Source organism: Diadema setosum, chromosome 3 (assembly GCF_964275005.1).
Source record: "Diadema setosum chromosome 3, eeDiaSeto1, whole genome shotgun sequence".
Classification (NCBI taxonomy): Eukaryota; Metazoa; Echinodermata; class Echinoidea; order Diadematoida; family Diadematidae; genus Diadema; species Diadema setosum.
This window is the reverse complement of record NC_092687.1, coordinates 28200850-28223166: the sequence shown is the minus strand read 5'-3', so window position 1 is coordinate 28223166 and position 22317 is coordinate 28200850. Positions and strand designations below refer to the sequence as shown.

The 22317-nt window shown below is 36.4% G+C and overlaps 1 protein-coding gene across 1 annotated transcript in view; it reads right to left on the bottom strand.

Annotated features, from left to right (window-relative positions):
- Positions 1–7817: 7817 nt before the first annotated feature.
- LOC140246749 (uncharacterized) overlaps positions 7818–22317 on the bottom strand; it is a 166766-nt gene continuing 152266 nt past the window's right edge. Inside the window, exons 12-15 of the mRNA XM_072326087.1 lie at positions 14671–14809; positions 13942–14068; positions 12570–12622; positions 7818–7893 (exon numbers count right to left, since the gene is read on the bottom strand). Coding sequence (XP_072182188.1) covers positions 7818–7893; positions 12570–12622; positions 13942–14068; positions 14671–14809 — 395 coding nt within the window. The remainder of the gene's footprint in view (positions 7894–12569; positions 12623–13941; positions 14069–14670; positions 14810–22317) is intronic.

Here is a 22317-nt window from a genome sequence, read left to right as displayed (position 1 = left end):
TCCAAGAACTAGGTTCAATTGGATGAATGATTAAAATGTCAGAGTGCAGGTATTTGGGGAACTGATGATTTTTACTTGACTTTTGACCCTTTTGTAAGTTTATGCATTGAGTAATTTTCAAGGTATTGAGAAAAAGTATAATTTCAGTATCAAATGGGAAAATAGCATCTAAACCTGGCCTTTGACCTTTGACCTCACAGTTCCAAAGAGAATCACTGTTAGGTTGAACATTCATACATATGTAAGTTTCATGATGATACCTTGAGTTACTTTTGAGATATGGAGGAAAAAGTGCAATTCAGCACTTTCACTTGACCTTTGACCTTTTGACCTTTGACCTTTTGGCAAAAAACTTCCCACAGAATATATATTGGGTAATACATGCATACATCAAGTAAAAAAAAAAAAACAAAAACCCAAAAACCTTCAGGCATTGCATACATATAAGGAAAGTAGTGATATTTTGAGGAGTTGACCTTGACCTTTGACCCCCTGACCTTTGAACCATGACCCCAACTTCCCAAGATAATCACTGCCCATTGGAACAAGCATATACTAAGTTCTATGAAGATACCTTGAACCATTTGCGAGATATGGAGAAAAACATGCATTTTCTACTTTTTTTCACAAAATAACCTGTGACCTTTGACCTTTGACCCCGTGACCCTAAAATCCAAACAAAGTATTATCCCCCCAGGATATACACTCATACCAAGTTTGATGTAAAACCACCACACGGTTCTTGAGATATCGACAAAAACAAAACGGGACGGACGTACGTACGGACGGACGGACGGACGGACGGACGGACGGACGACCCGAAAACATAATGCCTCCGGCCACTTCGTTGGCGGAGGCATAAAAACAAAACAAAAAAAAAATAAAGGTGCATGGTCCCGGTGTTTTATAGTCAAATGCGTACGCGGGCGCACGGCGCAAGTTTCCTATAGAGACCTATGCTATCGACTCCTCTTTGGCGCTTACGCTGTGGCCCACTTCCCCGAGTCCGAAGAAGTTCGATCCACTGTAGTTAGTAGTCCAATTACAGTTCGGTTCATGATTCGGCTCAGGGGGATGACAGCTTTGGTAAATTTATTTTGTGATGTCATAATAAGAAGCACATATGCGCGCACCCTGGCATTACTACAGACTGCCTGATGCGCAGAAAAGACAACGAAGGCAACGTTACTTAGCAACACCTACGCGCTTTACACTTGTTGACGGCCAAAGAGATTTTTCTCTCTATGATGACAGCTCAACTTCGGCTATCTTCGTATCAATGCTGACGGTGATCGGCAGTTTCATCAACAGCGCCCTCTACACTACCGGGACTATGCACCTTTAAAATGGAAAGGAGGAGAACTACTGACTACTCGCTGTAAAGCCACGTAGATAGACACTGATTAGAGTCAAATTATATTGTCAGTGTGCACTTACGATACATGTATCTTTAGTATATCTCTTTAAACACAAACTGTATACAACTTTTTAAAGTAGAATTACAAATTTGCAGTTCTGCACTATAATACGTTTACGCACATACACCCAGGTATCGTGGTAATGCAATTTCACAATCACTCGGTTAAAAGAATTTTGTGAGCGCCCCCCCCCCCCAAAAAAAAAAAAAATAAAATAAAAATCACATCATATTTTAATAATTAAAGATCTGCTAGTTTTCATATCAACTATCGTTTTACCATCAAGTGCCTATAATGGTGGCAAAATAGGTTGCTTCATTAGATATGTAGATATTGAACGCACGTCGAGACAATTACTAGACATAAGTGACTACTGTGTTGAATATAGACGAATGCAAATTAAAAAAAAAAATGTCTTGAATACGCATTGTACAACTCAAAAAGAACAGAGATGTACTTCAACATTTTTTTTTATTTGTCAATACACACAATAATTTATATATATATATATATATATATATAATAATAATATATATATATATATTTTTTTTTTACCACTCGATAACATTATGCAATCAAATGCAGGAATTTTAGAAAATACAATGCACTATTTAATAGAAAATACCAAGGAATAACGATGCGACATACCTCATATCAAGATATTCCAACTATGCAAAAAGCATAATACACAACACTATTCTGTAATAAGCATTCTTAGTTCGTACAAATGTATGTAAAACAACACTGAATAAAGTAGCATCAAAAGTTTAAAACGTTCAATTCGAATATTGTAAATACAAAACTTTTAGTATGCGTATAAAAAGGGGGAAACTGTCGATTTGCAGTCATGTTCCACTTTATTGCATGATAGACAGTTCTATAGCAACTAAGGAAAGGGTTCCGCTACTTGCAAAATGGAAAACAACTTGTATTATCCCTTTCATTAGTTTACTTTATGCAGAGCGAAATTGAGCACAATACTAGTATTATGATAATCACAATGTTGTCATCACTTTGCACTTGCAATTTACTACAAGTCAACCACATTTAAAGCCTCAGAGCTGGTTGAAACTTGAATTACGAGTGAACCACTGCCATTTAGAGGATATATATATATATATATATATATATATATATATAGGTTTCACTGCACAAAACAATCCCTCGATGGCCTTCTTTCATGCTTTTGTCGGTTGGAAGACTATTGATGAAGATAATGTCGAAACATTTGTTTGTTTGTTTGATAGATACTTTATTTTCTGCAAATCAATATACACATAAATTACATAATCATGAACATGGGAAACATACAAAGTATATTTGAAACAGAGTCGTTTGACTTGCATAAACAACAATATAAAAGGAAATTAATGATATAATATTACAGTATGCATGTCTATGCAGCTGGGATTACAATAACAATATTATATTTGAGAAGCGATAATACAGAGGGCAGCCATTGTAAGCATTGCTTGAAAAGATGGCCGGCCCGGCGAGGAAAAAGTAGGGACGTATTAAATTCGTAACAACATAAATTCTGCTGCGAAGATAGCAGGAGAAAATAAACTCTGATGTGTGATGGTGGTGAATGTGCGTGCAAGTGCTTGAAAGTGCACAGGGGCAGATAGGCTGGAATTTAGAATAATAAAATTGGTTTGCTGGAAGAGGGAACGACATACGATGTTGCTATCGGGAGACCAACATGAGTCATATAAATTATTCGTGCTTAATTCGTATTTGAAGTATACTGTAGTAAAATATGCTTCTTTAAGTTTGCTTTGAGTGAAAACAAGGATGCACACTGTTTTAACTCCTCAGGAAGAGTGTTCCATGCATCCGGACCGTGATGTCTAATCGACTTTTGAGCAAGTAAAAGCTTTGGATTACTTGAATGAAAATCATGGGAACGACGGGTAGGGTATGGGTGAATATGGTCATTGGTTACTAGCGCATTATGGAAAAATGGTAATAACTTTCGAATGTGTTTACACATAAATATGGCAGTTAGGTATAAATGTATATCATGGGCCTTAGAGTTCTTAGGCGATAAAATATGGGACCAGTGTGAGCCAAAAAAAAAAAAAAAATTGAATGTGTGCATATACGAAGAGCCTTTTTCTGAAGAAGAAAAATTGTGTTCAATTTGGTTTAGCTACAGTTGCCCCATACAATATTGCAGTACATTACATATGGTAGAAATAAGGTGTTGTATAACACCATTAAAGTTTGATCATTAATTAAGTATTTTATTCTCCTTAAAACACCAGTTGCTTTAGATATTGCTGTTATAATATTCTGGACATGAGTATTCCAAGTTAGATTGCTATCTAGGGTCACTCCTAGGAACTTAGTTAAATGTTTCTCAGCAATGTTTATATCATCAATAGAAATACCTTGAGGAAGGGTGGGTTGGGATTGAAGCGTATGAAAATGTATAAAACATGTTTTATCAATATTCAATGAAAGCTTATTACTTCTAAACCATTTCAAAATATTACTTAATTCCATATTTAATGTATCAACCAGTGTTACAATATCTATGAGAATAAAAAACGTTGGTGTCGTCTGCAGATAAAGTGAAGTTCAAACGAGGAGAGGAATTAATAATATCATTAATATAAATCAAAAAAGTAGGGGCCCGAGGATAGATCCCTGAGGGACACCAGATGACACGTTCAAATATGATGAGTGACTGGATTTAAATGGAACATATTGTTTTCGATGACTTAGATAACTTCTAAACCACGACAAAGTAATCCCTCTCACGCCGGAATTATGTAATTTTTCAAGTAAAATGTCATGATCAATAGTGTCAAATGCTTTACTAAGATCCATAAAGACTCCAAATATGTGCTCCTTTTTGATAAGCGCATCAATAATATTATCAACAGATTTGATTATAGCATAATCGTTAGAAAATCCTTTACTAAATCCAAACTGATTCACATTTAATATTTCATTTTCAATCGTGAACGAGGAGAGACGCTTATAAACTACTTCTTCAAAAAATTTCGACATTGCAGGTAATACAATGAGATGGGTCTATAATTTTTCACCATTGATGGATCTTCTCTTTTATAAATGGGGATAACTTTGGCGATTTAAAAAGAGTCTGGAAACTTACCGTTAAGCAGGGATAGATTGAATATATGGATGAGAGGGGCTGCTAAGGGGTGAATTATTTTTGTCGAAAAATTCAGCTTTAAATTATCAGGCCCACAGGATTTACTACATTTATTTTCAGAGATCGAACGATATCAATAATTTCCGATTCATTAATTGGAGTAAAAAAACAAAGAATTTTGATTACTTTCAGGTAAGTAATTTTTATGATTTTTGATGTCATCTATGGGATTAGATGCTGCTAGAGAATGACCAACATTGACAAAGAATTTGTTAAAAATATTTGCAATTTGGTCAGGATTGGTAATATCTGTATCTTGTCTAATTTCTGTATCTTGTCTACGTGAACAATTTATTGTTGCGTCTCATTATACACTGTGTTTCTATTCCTTCCATATCTCAGGCTACAATCCTAACATTTATGTAGCCCCTTTGTGCAGAGCGAAATTGAGTACAATATTATGATAATTACATGTTGTTATCACTTTACACTTGCAATTTACTACAAGTCACCCACATTTAAAGCCTCTGAGCTGGCTGAAACTTGAATTACGAGTGAACCACTGCCATTTAGAGGAGACATACATATATGTATATACATGTGTGTATATATATATATATATATATATGTATATATATATATATATATATATATATATATAGAGAGAGAGAGAGAGAGAGAGAGAGAGAGGTTTCACTGCACAAAACAATCCCTCGATGGCCTTCTTTCATGGTTTTATCGGTTGGAAGACTAGTGATGAAGATAATGTCGAAACATTTCTGTATCTTATCTACGTGAACAATTGTTGCGTCTCATTATACACTGTGCTACTATTCCCTCCTTATATCAGGCTACAATCCTAACATTTATGTAGCCCCGAAGCATATCGTGTGAGAGTATCAGCTACCTTTGACTACATGGCCCAAAGGACGAAATTGTCCTGTACAAAGTTAAAGGAGCAGAGGAGTCGCAATCTGAGAGGGAAATACATGCACTTGTCTACATCATAATACAAGACATCATAATACAAATAACGCAAGTTGTGTATGGAAAAAACAATTATTTGATACAGAAAAAAAAATCACTGCAGTTGTGACTTGTTTTATTTCATTCATCCAAACATAATACTAGCGAGATGTTTATCTTCTATATTCAGACAGATTTGCCTGCTATGTATGGTAGTACTTTCACATAAATTATACAAAGTGACAACTAAAGCATTTCTTCAGGCTTATTACTAATGTATGTTGTTGCAAGAAAGGAGGAATTTTGTACATGTATATTCAGGCATTTCGATTGCATTGCAATAAGGTGTTAAAAAAAAGCATAGCGCTGTTTTCATTTTGTTGTCTACAGGATTCAGAGGGATCTCGTGATACTTTACTATGTATTTTTTTTTCTCATTTCTATTTCTCTATTCACAATACTTAAAGGGATTACGATCTGTGGGAAATGACGGCATAGAAAGTTGGGTGATAATCAAGTAAAGTAAAACGAAAAAAACAAAGATCAAGTGTTGAAGTACACACACTGCCTCAGCAAAACTGTTCCACGGTATATCTCATATATGTTTTGTGTATATATATATATAATATAATATATAATATATATATATATATATATATATAATGTATATAATATTATATATATATATATATATATATAATGTATATATATATATATATATATATATATATATATATATTATGATATTATGCACGAAAAACATTCGAAGCAATTATGCTAATAACATCACTGTCAACAAATGTTAACAAGCAGTCATGAGAACCAAAGTGGGGCACATAGTGGGGGAGCCTAACAAATCAAAAACACTGCTTGTATTACTTTGGCCCCAGTAAAATAAATAAACCACATCATTGTGAGAACTTTATAAGACTAGTCAGAGCAAATTCCGGAATGATATAAAGAATCGCAACAATAACAAAAACGACAAGAACCGAAGTTTAGCATTATGAGAGAGGTACACTTTGCCACAGAACGCATAGAAAATGAGAGTCGTTATAATGCATATTTACATCTATACGGCAACCAAGATATCCATTCTTGGCAAAATCCTTATTTCATGGACAAATGTTGCCTCCTCTTCTGATCAGGTTATTTCTTGACGAATATATAGAGAATGTGATATAATTGACGAATTTGGGGGCATCACTTTGATACGGTTTGTGCTTCTTAACGAATACTTATCACGCATGGTCGTATGGTGAGGGAGAATTACGATTTTTCTTTTGGGAAACAGTCAAGCGACGGGGGGCTAGCGGCTACCATCAAGCATTTTCTACAGGAGAAACTTTGTTTTTTTTGTGTCTGTTTTTTTTTTTTCGTGTGCTTTGATTAACTGATTTATCAATGTATTGAGCTGAAAGGAGAGGGGAAATGATGTGTAAAGGATAAGGAATTCCCCTGTGAGACGAAATAGCTCTTACAATTCTTTTTTGTAAGAATTTAAATTCAATGACTTTGGTGCATACTCTAAGTTGATTTAGAAATAAACAATAAATCAGCAAAGTAAGGAAAATAAATATTAGTGGAAAATTTAGCAAATAAAATAGGATTCCATCGGAATTCAAATCCCATACCTCCGAATAGGCCGGATAGGCCTATATAGTGGGCACGACAATGCCCTGAGGGTCTAGCTGGAATGACATACAAGAAATGTAATCGAAAGACACACGAAATTAAAAAAAAAAAAAAAAAATCTGTCTCTGCGAAAATTTTCCGATTCTTCTTCAAATAATATGAACATCGATGAGCATCAGACTAAAAAGAAATATTTATCTTAATAAGAAAAGTTCAAGTTGTTTGTTTGTGTATATATCTCATGTTCCTTCAGCTTAAATGTGAAGAAGAAATTTATATAGTCGTTATCCCAGTCAAGCAAATTGCTTATTGACAAGCTTACGGTCTCATCCATCAGCTGTTCAGTTGGAGATAGTATAAGTCACCTTCCTTTCAATTGTGCCTTTTATTTATTTATTTATTTATTTTATGTTTATTCATCAATTTATTTGCTTTTAATGTGGGGATAAGAACTCTCGTTGAAACCTTGATTGTACGTCCTCATAGCTCCTGTTGCAGTATTCTCCTATGCGAACCCAGTCTGAGGTAGTTCCTATCAGGCGATGCCTTGACTTCGTTTTTCTCGTGCACTATTTCTTTTTTTTTTCTGGTGCTTGTCCTTACTGATCCTCCAGAGAAACCGTCTCCTTCCACGTATTACCATCATCGCTTGTTTCAAATTTGGTCGGAGGTGATTAAACCTTTTTGCCAAGAACCTTGGCATGTTCCGTGTCTTCTTTCTTTTTCAGAACTGCTGCAGCCTCTGCTTGGCTGTGTGAAACAGAGAAAAAAGAAGATAAAATGTAGGAGATATTAATGTAACAATCGAGTAGAAGACCTTCAAGTGCCCAAATAACTATTGATGAAAGTGTCATTTCCAAAATAGCAATGTGCCTCTGTTATAATTTGGACGGTAGTCGTTTTGCATAAGTTTGTTTTGTCATGTCTTTCTCTTAATAATTTCCCGCACTTGTAATCAACCGTGATGTCTTCACCATTCCTTAGTTACCGATGATTCACGAGGACAGAAATAAATGAAATTTGCAAACAACTTAGAAGGTTAATGCAAAGGTAAATTCTACGCTTGAATGAACATATTCCTATAAGTCCTTCATGACTCTAACGTAAAATTGCAATTTTTGTCTTTCAATTTACAAATGCCTTTAACGCAAGGATAACGAAAGACCAGTTTAAAGCAATAAGAGACATGAATCAAATGAAAATAAGTTTTCCTACTCTTTCTCAATATAGCAAAAAAAAAAAACAACTAAAGTGTGAAACTAAAGGGGGAATAAGGATTTTCTGTCGAGTCAAGCTTCAAACGACATATGGAGTAAAGGCATAAAGATGATGAAATGAACATAATTTCTTTCGTTCTCTCTTTAGTAATTGAAGAATTCAAGAGAGAAATTGAAAATTATTAGCATTTTTTTCTAGGTTGAAAAAAAAAATCAAATATCCTTCATTTTTTTATTATCGCTTTTTCCATTTCATGTGAATTTGGATTTGACAGAAGATTTCTAATTTCACTCTATTCTTTTGAGCCGTTATTTATTTTTTGGTCTTCAACGATATGGTCTATTATCGAAGTTATAGCTTAATTTTTGAAATTTGATTCATTATTCTTATTGTGTTATTTTTTTTGTTACATGAAAGAGCACGTACGCATAATTCACAATTTGTTCATTTTTGCAATTTTTGCTTTTGTTCTGTGAAAGAAAACAGAGGTGTTCACTCGTGCGTAAAGTTTTCCTATGCATTAACTTACCAAGTCGGTAGCCAAATGCCTTTATTTTGGTATACAATTGGTGTTACCAAACCCATGCAAGTTGGTTAGCTGTTGCAGCCCCTGCATCGAATAGGAGCTAAAAGCTATAGTATGCCATCTTATCTTTGACAACTTCGAGCTTGAGTTCACGATGAAGATTGTGATATTATATCACAACTCCAGGAACTTGCGCAGAAGTTCGAAAAGAAGGTGTATGCGTATAGACGTTTTCGAGGTAAATGCTATCGCATATATAGGGCGTTAAACGGGATCTACAGGATCCGCTTTCCTCATCGACAGAACCACTGCAATATTTTACTCGACATTGATAAAACAACATTTTGACAAACTAATTTAGAAATCCCCACCTGTCGCAGAGAGATGGTTAATTACAGGCAGAAAGACAACACGCACAAATAGCGCATCAGTTTTTAAAGCCAATTTTACGGAGAACTGAGCCAATCTCTTTTTTTTTTGTATTAAGTGTGTCGAAGGTCCACTTGAACTAACTACAACTTTATTATACATTTCCGTCTACAAACACACAAAAAACCCTCTTTCCAAAACTGAATTTCACCAATATTCATGTTCTCTACATTTCGCACAAAATTATCAACAGTACGGCAAATCATTAATTTTCTGTAAGTATTCAAAAGATTCTTAAGGCTTCAAAATTATCTCTTGGGATATCTTTTAAGCTCAAATAACAAGGGGCCTATCATCCCCTGTGGTTATTAGTAACTTCATATTACAGCTGAAAAACATGAAGGGGAAGAGCGAACAGTGAATGGCCTTATGTCAATCACCACTATCCCTGAAACATTATACTCCGACGAGATAGCAAAATGCTAAAATGTACTAGTGTAACTACTGGTCACTTTATATTTATTGAGTCATATTCCGAGTATCTCTGTGCGACTACCGAGTACTTAACTCTGAGTGCGCATAACCTGCGTCTCTCATAACAAGGATAAACATTAAGTAACACGTTGTCTGACATGATTATGTAGAATGAATGTTCATCGCGGCATGTGATGGACATGACCCCTTATAGTTCTTAAACTTCATGCAAAAAAAAAAAAAAATGTTACAAAAATCAAATCTTCCCTACTTTGACAAAAGCAAGCAAGTGACATCGAGAACAAATGCTACAAATGAAGAAAATATGTCTTTGGGTAGGCCCTTCAACATGTAAATTTGTGATGAAAAAAAAAAAAGGTCGGTATTCGTGCAAGTCATATGGTGAATCATTTATGACAATTCAAAGAATTTTGAGAATCCCATAGAAATTCATTATTATGTAACTTGCTTCCTTTTGCCAAAGTATTATAGATTTGTAGCAAACATGAAAAATCTGGCTAAAGGAAGCATGTGACAATCATATCATGAGTATGTTACTTGCTTCCTTTTGCCAAAGTATTATAGATTTGTAGCAAACATGAAAAAATGGCAAAAGAAAGCGAGTGACATTCATATCATAAGGATGTCACTTGCTTCCTTTTGCCGAAGTATTTTAGACCGTGTGCAACCAAAAATAATTAGGCAACAAGAAGCAAATAACAATCATATCATGAGGTTGTCACTTGCTTTCTTTTGCCAAGGTATTTTAGATTTTTAGTAAACAAGAAAAATCTGGCAAAAAGAAGCAAGTGACAATCATATCATGGGAATGATATACTTGCTTCCTTTTGCCAAAGTATTATAGATTTGTAACAAACAAAAAAGGCAAAAGGAAGCAAGTGAAAATCATAAGGATGTTACTTGCTCCCTTTTGATAAAGTATTTTAAATTGTGTGTAAATATAAATGATTTTGTCGAAGGGAAGCAAGTGACAATAATATCATGAGGTTGTAACTTGCTTCCTTTTGCCAGTCGCTTTTATGAATTTTTGTGCACTTGCTTCCTTTTGCCACGCGAATATCTCAGAAATGGACCAAAATTATAATTTTTTTTATTCTTTTTTTCAGTGAAGTAGAGCATGCCTCAATTATGCCAAATCAATAAAATAGTCAATATCCATGAAAGTGTCACTTGCTTCCTTTTGCCAAAATAGGGCAGAAATCTCATAGGGTATAGTACTATTGATTAATATTCTTCTCATGCCTCGCTCTAGAGATAAACGACTAGTTTGAAGAATTATCACCATGCAATGCCAACCGTACTCAATCTCGAGACAGTGAAGCTGGCGTCCCCACTGTGTCATATTTTTTGAGTCTCTTTGAATTGTTAAGTTGTTTCGACAACTCTCTTTTCCTTTTTACATGAAAAATATTAATGTAATTCACTCACTCGAGCCGCACAGTGTCTTTACAAGATATCTAACTATTTTTTTTTTCAAATGATAGAATTTATTGATTTCTCGAAGCAACATACAATGAAATTATACAGAGGATGGATGAAATACAAAATTATTACTTCAACACAAAGCCATTTCTTTGGTACAAACAATTTAAACACTTATCTGTGTTTTTCATGTTTTTTTTTCAAATATTCAAATAACTCCTTACTAACAAACATATTATATTTAACTATTACTTTCATCTTCTTTCCATATAAAGTGAAAAACGTATGCCTCCTGAAAACACAAGAATGCATACACAGTAAGTTCTGTGATAATGTTATTCAGAGATTGCATTTTATTAGCGTTTGAAAGTGTTCTAGCTTTTGAAAGGATTCTTAAAAAAAAGTCATCACTCTACTCATCTGTAGTATGGCAAAGACAATACGTATATTAAAAACGCGAATAAACTGCGTATAAGAAGATACACGATGTGGAGATGGTCAAGTGTCCCCATGCACTAACGGAGGACAAAATTCCTTTTCTCATTTTGCCATCGAGTTATGTGAGCATATCGTTTCTATTATCATTTTGCTATTATTGATTTAGGTTGTTGATGCTCAGATCCATGCATTCACCAAGCTCGAAACAAACTTTATTTTTGACCATGCTTCAAAACACCGACAAACAAGTCGTCAGACATGGATTTTTTTTTTATTTATTTTTTATTTTTTTTTATTATTATTATTTTTTTTTTTGTAAGGGACAGATTCTGTTAGGGCAGACTCGAAGCTTTGAAATGATGTAAACCCAATTCAAATGGACTCCCCTAACTTACCTAAATACTGGAAAGAAAGCACACTCTCTGGAAAAGTGTGAATTGAGAAAAGAGACTCTGAAGTACAGGGTCAGGTCTATCCAAGCTCTTAATCTTTACCAAATAGTGCTATTTGTGCGATGAAAGGGGTTGAAGACAGAATGTTAACCAACGGAGCAACGGAGCAGTAGTAATATCGTTTTAGAATTTATTAGACATGGAATTGAAGAGCGTGCCAAGGATTTCAAGAAATGCAAACGAGCCTTTAAGACATACCTGATCATTCTACTATCCCCCAAAAAGGATTGTAGAAAAAAAAAATGCACAGTTTCCCATTCCAGTTAAGATCCCAAACTGAAGAATGATGTGGAAGAAGGATAGCTCTTTCAGGAAATATGAAAAACTGTCTTGGTTGAACCACTTCACTTTTTTTTTTTTGAGTCCTCACGTAAAATCAAGGGGTGCGATTTTTTGCTAGTTTTGTGATGCATGGTTACATACTACATGACTGATGAGATAAGGTATGAAAAAATAGATATAAAAAAATTAAATGCATAAGTAATAACTCTGCCACGCATCCTTACCTCTTGCTGAGCCAGTGTTCTAACGGCTTTTCATTGATGGTAATGCCCTTTATCTGTAACATTTAACAAAATGAAAAGAAATACCAGAAATGTCAAGAATACATATTTTATTCTTGGTACATGTTTACCACAAAACAAAGTAACTCATCAGCTTTAATTTGACATTTTGCTTGCGTTAACATTCTTAAGTATCACAGAGTTAGGGTCCTTTGAAGGTGAAGGGTACAAAACCTACTTTTTTCCAAGTGCGAAACCAACGTTTTGGTAAGTTTTTTGTTTGTTTGTTTCTTCGTTTGTTTAGTTTTCGCACGAATAATTTTAATGAAATGCCATCCCCCTGTTTACTATTTGCAAGTGACTGTTTTGTTGCGAAATAAGTGTCTACCTGTAATCTCTGTTGAGCACATGGTGTTCTACATTCATTTCATCCAGCCGGGTAATTACCCTGCTGCAATGTCAGGTGTGCATTACTCCGCATTCTTCTAAATGATTGACCTTGGTTCATTTTCGGGTAACGGGGTAAGTTTCCAGCTGCAATGTCAGGAGAGCGCAGTCCTACATTCTTCTTAAGAATGGTATTGATTTGCTACAGTGTCCTCTATCAACCTACCGCTCTTGTAGCAAGGTCAGGTAAGTACACATCACTTATAAGGTAAATATTTAAGTGTGACAGTCGGAGTCTTAAATGTTACAGGAGACAGCAAAAGATATCTGACCATGATGCAACTTTCAGTTGAGCAAAGGACATTTTGTGGTGACAATAACATTACCAACATTACGGAACAAGCCTAACAGAAACAAGGGTAATTCTGGCGGGCGGAGGAGTGAGTGATGACCAGAAAACATTGAGGCTGTCTGTACAACTGGATGCCCATCCATGGACCACAGCTACAACTCTCTATCGTATTGCAAAAATGGGTCTCAAAGGCGCTAGACCCGGTGGGTGTGGGGGCGCTGTTGGATGATACTGCCGATCACCGTTAGCATTGATATGAAGATTGCCGAAGTGGAGTTGTCAAGAGTAAAGCGTGTAAGTGTTGCTGGGTAACATTGCCTTCTTTGCCTTCTCTGCGCATCACGCACTGACGCAGTCTGCAGTGATGCCAGGGTTTTTGCTTATGTCCTTCTTAGTATGACATCACAAAAGAGGTTTGCTATAGCTGTCATCCCCCTCATCCGAATTCTGAGCCGAACTGTGATCGGACCACTGACTACAGTGGATTGGACTTCTTCGGACCCGTGGAAATGGATAACAGCATAAGCGATAAAGAGGAGTCGATGGCATAGGTCTGTATAGGAAACTTGCACCGTGCGCCCGAGTACGCATTCTACTCAACCACCGGTTCCATGTGCCTCTAATATGTATCCTTACAAAGTGTAAGGGTGTCATCAACTGCAGAAGCGGGATTTTCAGAAGAGGTTCAACTTTTCGAGGTGGCTCCTGGGTAGTGTTGAGGGTGATGAAAATTTCTTGCGAAACCATGTTGTTGTCAAAGAAGCTGCATTCAGCATGGACGGGAGGTGAACACCCACAATCTTATAGCGAGTTTTCGAAGCAAGATGCGACCGGTAGTTGAGCGTGTTGTGTTCAAAATTTGCTTCTATGCATGATCAATTCAGAGAAACGTCCAATCCTGGGGAAAACGAGTACAGTACTCGGCCAAAATAGCGTTCGGTCCCAATGCTGGGCAAAAGTGAGCCAGCCAGCCTGCCAGCCAATCAGTGATCTTGTCCTCACGCCTCCGTCCTAGCAGGAAAGCAAAACTGCTTAACATATGGGGACGGGAGTCCAAGTGCGGTGACTGTCACAGCTGATTGCGTCCACGTACTCTCGATCCTCCCGTCATATATCGAAAACTCCCCAATATCATGGAGTACGCGGCTGCAGGACATCCACCGGAGTTCAATTATGACGTAAACAAGAGCACATAAAAATAGGACTGTGTGAGCTGGCCTGTGTGGAATTGGCAAAATGATTGGGTCATTCTTTTTCAACAGAGACACCAATGGACAGGTGGCACGTACGTAAACTTGATCAAAGAGGACATTGGAAAAGCTGCAAGGAAACATTGAATGACAGGATCGAGGAATGTTCCCGCACCTTCCATGCTCCTGACCAGCGCTCAATGTCTTCGAGCTGTCCGTGAGAGGCTGATAGATGGCAGCATGAGATGGAATGATCTCAAGAATTGACACCCTGTGACTTCCACCACGTGATCTGGATGACTTGCAGGCTCGTACTATTCGGCAGGAGATGGGCAAGAGGGCTTACTCTCGCGATTTTACACGCAAACACGTATAGCACGCCATGGAGCCCAACATGGAACCCAATGGCGGCAATTTTAGTAACAAGCCGTGAGGGTGTTGGATTGTCGCCAGTGTATTACGTGACCCTATGGAGCAACTCTGGCGGTCTTTACATGTCTTTTTTTTTCTCTCTCTCTCTCTTTAAGGAGGCAGATAGCGGTATAACTGTTATTCAGACCCAAAAATGCCACCCAGAAGCATATTTTCTGGCGAGGCATAAAAACAAAACCAAATGAAGCAATGTCATTTATTTTTCAATCTTTAGTCCCTCAAATGTTGTCTTTGAGCTGACAAACACAGTCTCAAAAGGAAGAAAAAAAAATCATGCACTTCATATACCAGGGCCCAGTGCCATACTATCATACGGCACTGCTAGTGTCACATAATATATGCCCTCTATTGATCATCCAGCAGGTTTGTTATCCAAATGGCGCCTATACTTCGCCTATAAGCGCACTATGCAAAAATCGCCGGAGTAAGCCCTTTTAGCGCTAGCTTCTATACTCTTTGGTCATGATCTCGGAAAGATTAGAAGAGCAGTGCGAGACATGCAGCGTCGTTCACAGCTTTGTTTTAACAGGGGAGGTGGACACGTCAAATGTGGGTAAGAATGATGTCCCCACCAGAGATTGTACAGTCACTCACAAAATGTTAACTCTATAAAGCCCAAGGAGGAGATTTTCATTCGCCACTCCTTCGCCCGTAATCAAATTTTAATCAAATTTGGTGACTTTTCCTAAAACCTTATTTCAAACATTTCGATATATAATTTAGCTCTATTTGATATTGCTGGTTGGCATGGCAACCATAAACTAACAACCATGTCAGTCAGATTTTTGCGTATTTTTCTGTTCCAATTCCAGTTAACAGTATTATATGAAATAGGCATTTCTTGGCTGAAATTTGCTGAAGAAGCAACATGTGATGTAATTATGGCCCTGAAATGTTTTTCTTATTATTTCCTTTGTTTTTCTGTGACAACGGCATAAAACAATAGATAATAATAGAGATATTTGAAAATAACAGTATTTTTTTTTTCAATTCAATTCAAAGTTTATTTCATTTTCCGACAAAACATAAGTTACACTTCTTTTGACAACAGAGAATAAGGTAAACAGAACATTATGTATTGAAAAGAATGTACAACAATTGAGGACCTTATAGTAATTATACATTGTTGTAAAAAAGAAACAGAAGTGATCGAAATGAAGTACATGTATAACTTTGCTTAAAGTGTGAAAAATGGAGAGACCCACTAAAAAGACAGAGCTTGTAGAATGTGGGCCCCTCTGGAAAAGTAACATAAATGGGAAGATTAATTGAAGCATCATAAATACAAAAGGGAAAAAAAAGAAAAAAAGAAGAGGAAGTCTGGAAGCCCACTGAGAATTAGATTCACAGATAAATTCATTTACCTTCTTAGACGCAAACAAACATAGAAAAAGACTAGACAACGAAACAACTACTGAAGAAAAGGCTGTACGGGACAAAACTGAATGGACAAGACTAACAAATAGAAGACAAAATAGCAAACGAAAATGCACAACAGAGACAGCAATCTTCGACAGAAGCATGTCTAGAGAAACAGATGATAGTTGTGGGAAAAAAAAGTGATATTGTAACGCCTGAAAGGAGAAAAGCAAAGAAATGAAGGGACGTATGAACAGGAGCAAGACAGAAATTCAAGTCTTTGACGCTTTGGGCGATAGCGTAGATGGCAGCAGACATCCGAAAGAATACAAGTTATTCTTCAAAGAGGAGAAAAGGTGAATAAGTCAGTATGTGAGAAAGAAGGCCAAATGGCTAGTTCAGTACTGTAGAGTCATACGATTGCAATAGAAAGGACTTCAGTCTCCTCTTGAAAGAATATATGGATGGGGCGTTTTTTATATCATGATTCAAAGAATTCCAGTAATTTGGGCCTTTGTAAATAAGTGTATTTTTAGCAAGGATCGTGCGTAAAAGGGGTAAATGTAATTCATTGGAACGCCTAGTAGGATATTCATGAAATGATTGGTTTTTGAGGAACATAGAATCAAAAATAGATGGAAGCAAATTGTTGCAATAATTGTACATAAATTGGCCTAAATTATACAAAAACAGATTTTTAATTTTTAAGAGCTTGTTAGAGGCAAACAACGTGTTTGTATGAGAACGTACAGGGGAATGGCAGATAACGCGGAGGGCTTTCTTTTGCAAGAGGGACACTCTTTCAAGTAAATTCTGATGCGTATTGCCCCAAACTAAAACTCCATAATTCAAATGAGGCAATATTAACGACGAATATAACATAAGTAATATTTTTTGTGGAATATGAAATTTCATTCTTTTTTTTTTTCTTTATATGTGATGCGCTCCGTCGGAATGAGTCAAAAGTCGCAAAAAATGAAATCGTAGTTATGCCTATATGTGAATTCTACAGACTCTAAGCTTTAGACTGATATATAATACAACTCATTTCGACATCCCTATAGATCATAAAAACGAATATTAACCACGCTTATGATGTCAGTCCATTTTCTAAATAACGGAGAAAATCGCTCTCAAAGTTCAGGCTATGTTCAAGCTCACGACCTGTTTCTTTCACGGGACGAAACAATACAACAGTCCTGCTTAGCGACGGCGTTTACGCTCCATCGCACGCACTACCATATAAGGCGATAGCTTGGGTGTGTAAGATAATTAACCAATCGCAGGACAGGTCTATCATTAACGATTCTGACCAATACGGCAGCCCGAATGCAAACTTCGGTGCGTTTGTGTCCGTGCCGCTGCCGCCGCATGAATGAGTCGGTACACGTTGTGTGTCGGCTGCGGTGTAGTTTGCCGCAAGTTTTGAACTCACAAACAATAGAAAACAGTAGAAAGAAAAAAGACACGCAATGCGTATTACGAGAAGCGTCTTTTAGTGAGGACGTTGATCGCTTCCATTCTCCTCCCATGTTGTTGTCAATGGAAACGTTTAGCAAGTACCAATAGCTAAATAGAACCTGTGAACCCATTGTAGGCGGGAGTTCAATAGACAGCATCGGTAGAGAAAATCAATGAAGTTAATTAACGATAGTTGTCTTTTGAGATCGTGTTCTTTGCATGTATTAAAAACCCTCAAATTATGCACATGGTCGTAATGTTGCAGAGCATCAAAGACTGCTTTCGCGTCTGTTCTGCTGCAGCTGTATACAGTCGTAACATTCTGAATTCCCGCCATATTAGGCACATTCCTTTATAGACGTTGCGTCCACAGTAATTATCGCTTATCACACTTGCCAATGCTGCACATACTATACGTATCAGAAGCAAAGATTGATGTAGGCCTGACAACTTCACGTTGGGTTTATATGATTGTATCATAAATATACTTCTTATTCTCGGTCACTTTTGTAATACCATAGCTTATAAAGAACCATTATATTAACTTGTGGCTTAAGCTTAATGTTTTTTACATCACATTTACAGTTACAATCTTTCTGCATTTGAGATAGATAATTATACTGACAAATATTCGGAATTAATACTTAGGCCTTCTTCATTTCGTTTTGTATTCACAAACCTTAATAAAATAAAAATGATTGCTTGATTACTTTCGGGTAAAGGAACCACCGGGAAAGGAACCGCATTTGATTTTCTTGTTAACAAACCTAAGCTAATAGCGAACCATATTTCATTGTGTGATTAACGAACCTTCAGAACAATCGTATTACCCCCCCCCCAAAAAAAAAAAAGCATTTCAATGTCATGCGTTGTCAATAGTGATAAAAGGCCCGTTTTTATTTCGTAGTGTGTCTCAGTACTCCTGTGTTTATTTTTAACCCGTTGAAGACGGTTTGATTTTGCTACAACACGCATTTCCCATAGACACCTGCCCGAGTATACTCGGGACTCGTCCTCAACGGGTTAAGGATGTGTCTCTCTTTATGATTGCGATTGATGTTCAACTATTTCTTTCCCGCAAGCTTGAAAAGGAAGAAGCTAAAATTGAGGCAAGGAGACGAGTTTTCTTCCATGAGATACAATCATTAAGACATACATTTATTCCCGAAAGTTGTGTGATTGCTTATGCGCTAAAGAATTATGTCCATTACATGTACCAGGCACTATACAAAACGGTTGAAATGTGCTGAAAGTCGAACGTCGATTTTTTTTTCTATTTCCATTTCAAGCGGGGATAGACTAGAAATTAGTTTGTCTACACTGGCAGGAGACATTAGTTTTCCAGTACATACTCCGCATTTAAACAGTCCGCCATATTTTCGTGGTCAGAATCAGATAATGGACACGTGATATATTATAAAAATTAAGATACAAAACAACGAACATGTCATATGTACAAACATTATGAATTTATACTTACCTGTAATATTCTGCATAAAAAAAAACAAGCACGCAAATTAAATAGTTTAATAGAATTAATAGAACACACTGTACAAAGCGACATCATGCATGGCAGATCAAATCAAGTTCAATTGGTGAGAAAGCTAAATGAAGTTAAAAAGTTGACTTCTTTACGTTTCTCTTTCAATTTATGAAAACAGAATTACATATCTATTGAAGCGGATTGTCTCTGTTGCGAACGATCGTCATACATGTATATAGCATTGTTAGTCTTCTGAGCAAATCCGAAACCCTAAATACTTTAATTTTTGCTTGATAATGTAATAACCCGTATAACTTTATAAAGGACTCACAAATTCAAAGTTTCAAACCGTATACTAAAACATTACATTGTACACGATGTATTTTAATGCGTTGTGCGTTGGCATGTTAATAGCATCAATCTGCCTTTTATTTTCCGTACGTAAAGCGCACAGAAACGTAACCAAACGTTACCAAATACAGTGAAATGCATTGTACGGCGTGGTATTATCATTAGAAGTATATCCCATTCCTTTTTACTTGAAGCAGAAACCATGTGTGAAGCAGTAGTCAAACCATGTGTCATTTTCGTAGCGACATCACTTAGGAATTAGAATGTATGAAGATAATCGTTACTTAATTATTTTGCGCTATCATAGCATTTACATTTTCCAACTGTTATTGACAGGATTATGTTACTGTGATGGTTACGATTACGAATGTTGGTTATGAATTCAAAAGACTGGTTCATTAATCGAACTATAAAGGTAGGGCCTAATAGCCGTTTTGAAAGTAGTTCGGTACAAGTTCAAAATGCAATCGAAGTCATCGTCATAGGGGAAGTGATAGCTCTAGAAAACTTGTTTAGGCCAGTAAAGATTGCCGTATGCAATCTTTATAGAAAGTTTTGACTTAGGCCATCTTTTGAGTATTTTGAGAAATTATATAAAGAACTACTTGTTTTGATTATGTCAAGAATTAGTTTGAACTATGAGAATAAAAAGGCGCGGTTACCTCAACAATGTCGTAGTGCGATTAGACATGATGGGTAAAGTGAATTCATGACTTGTTGACTTATCCTTACTGAATTGATGATCACTTCTGTAAACCATCAGTTAAGTCTTGTAGATGATACCTCTGTAATCTTAGTCAAAATTCTTTTGAGCGATGAGACGAAAACCAACAAACAAAATGCCATGTATCATCGCTCGAGTTTCCAACATTTGGCGTCACCCGACCAACATTAAGTGCCGAATCAAATGGAACATTATATTGTGGGATAGCAGACTGTGTTACGATTCTTAAATATTGCGAGCAATTGTTAAAAAAAGAAAGAGGAAATGAGGCAAAGTTCAAGAAATTCGAAAAAGCATGTAAATGCAGCAGGCGATCATGTTTAATAGTCAAAGTAAGAGATTACAATCGGCCATGCGGATGTATAATATGGTTGCCTTATTTACATGTCTGATTTTTGTAAACTAATTGTGTATATTCAAATTTAAGTTCCCTTCCCTCCTTGATAAAAGTTGCGTTGGGTTTTCGCTAAAGGCATTTATTAGGAAACGCTATAAAAAACGACAACAAATGCCTACTATACATCAAGAGATGACCTATACATACATGAAACACAAAAATTCTGTACGTTCTGATATAATGCAACTGCTTGTTTGTTTGTTTGTTTGTTTGTTTGTTTGTTTGTTTTGAATTACCATGGTCTTTGTCGGGGTAAAGATGAAGAAAATTAGTAGAGTGTATCACTCTCAAATCCGGATTATTGCGATAAGTATGTATTCCCGCCCTTTCCATACAGGTAAACGATTTAAGCCTGGTATGCTTTTATAAAAGCCTGGTGTCACGCAGAAGAACTGATTCCGCAATCGCTTTTAACCTTTCATAAAATTCACGTTTTAAGATAGTAACGATAGCTTGTAAGAGATAGCGTCCCTGACTGTGGTTCTGAACACAAAAGGGGACTGAAAAATTATTTTACAAATTAGCAGACACAATGCCGATCCTCCAACACTGTTGCTCCATTACAGTATGTCACTGATTCTGCTATTAATGGCGAAGAAAGAATACTGGTTGCGTGATTATCCATCCCTTGATAGCAGGAAGTTCACCTTTCTTTGTTCAAGGCTTCGTTGATGCGGGGTTTACTCGGATAAAAGGCGTGAACAGTGTCGCCCGAGTTCTTTCATTCGAATTCCTCACAATACACAATTCAATAGGCAATTAGCGCTGCTACTTCGCAAAGCTGTTAGCCAAATTCTTTGCAGACTTGACCTCTCACATGTCAGCTACACGTAATACACGACAAACAGCTATCATTACAAACATTCTGATAAAAAACAAAAACAAAATGAAGAAGCACACTTTTGAGTAGCGACACAGCTTTCTGTCACTTTCTCAAATAGGTCTTACTTCTGAAAAATACACAGATGACAAGAGTCAGAATATCCTCCAAAGGGAACACGAGCTATTTGGGGATAATAATAATGTTTGTCTTCCGATTTCTCTCCATGCCGTCACGGCCCAAACCATCATAAGTAAATAGGGCAATAATTCTTATTAACCAGGGAAATAATATTACGTATTACATACATTTGGCTAATTATCACACGAATTGTCGACTTTATAAAAACGAGAATAATGGACAACTTAGGCCCTACTATATCTCCAAAGATGAACTTTAAACAGCAAGTCACATACCAGGAAACGAAAGTTATAATCATTTGAATGAATTCATTAATGAGGCCAATAACCGTTGTAAAAGTACACACACGCATCACTAGAGAGGTTTCAAGTTCGATATGTGATCATTTTAGCTCATTGATAAAATTTTGCGTGATCGTCGTTGGAATAAAAATTTTCAGCGCCATTTGTGCGTCACATCAATCACCACTTCATGAAATGCGGTGCATGTATCAAGCGCAACTTGCTGGTCATGCAATTGATAGCCTTGGTCAGCTCACTGTTATTGCGTAATTCTAAAGCCCTCGCCGCCGCCGCCGCACGCACATTGCTTTGTTTTGTCTTCAATGGGGTCAAGAGCAATGCTTCATAATTAGCATACGCCCTAGCAACGGAG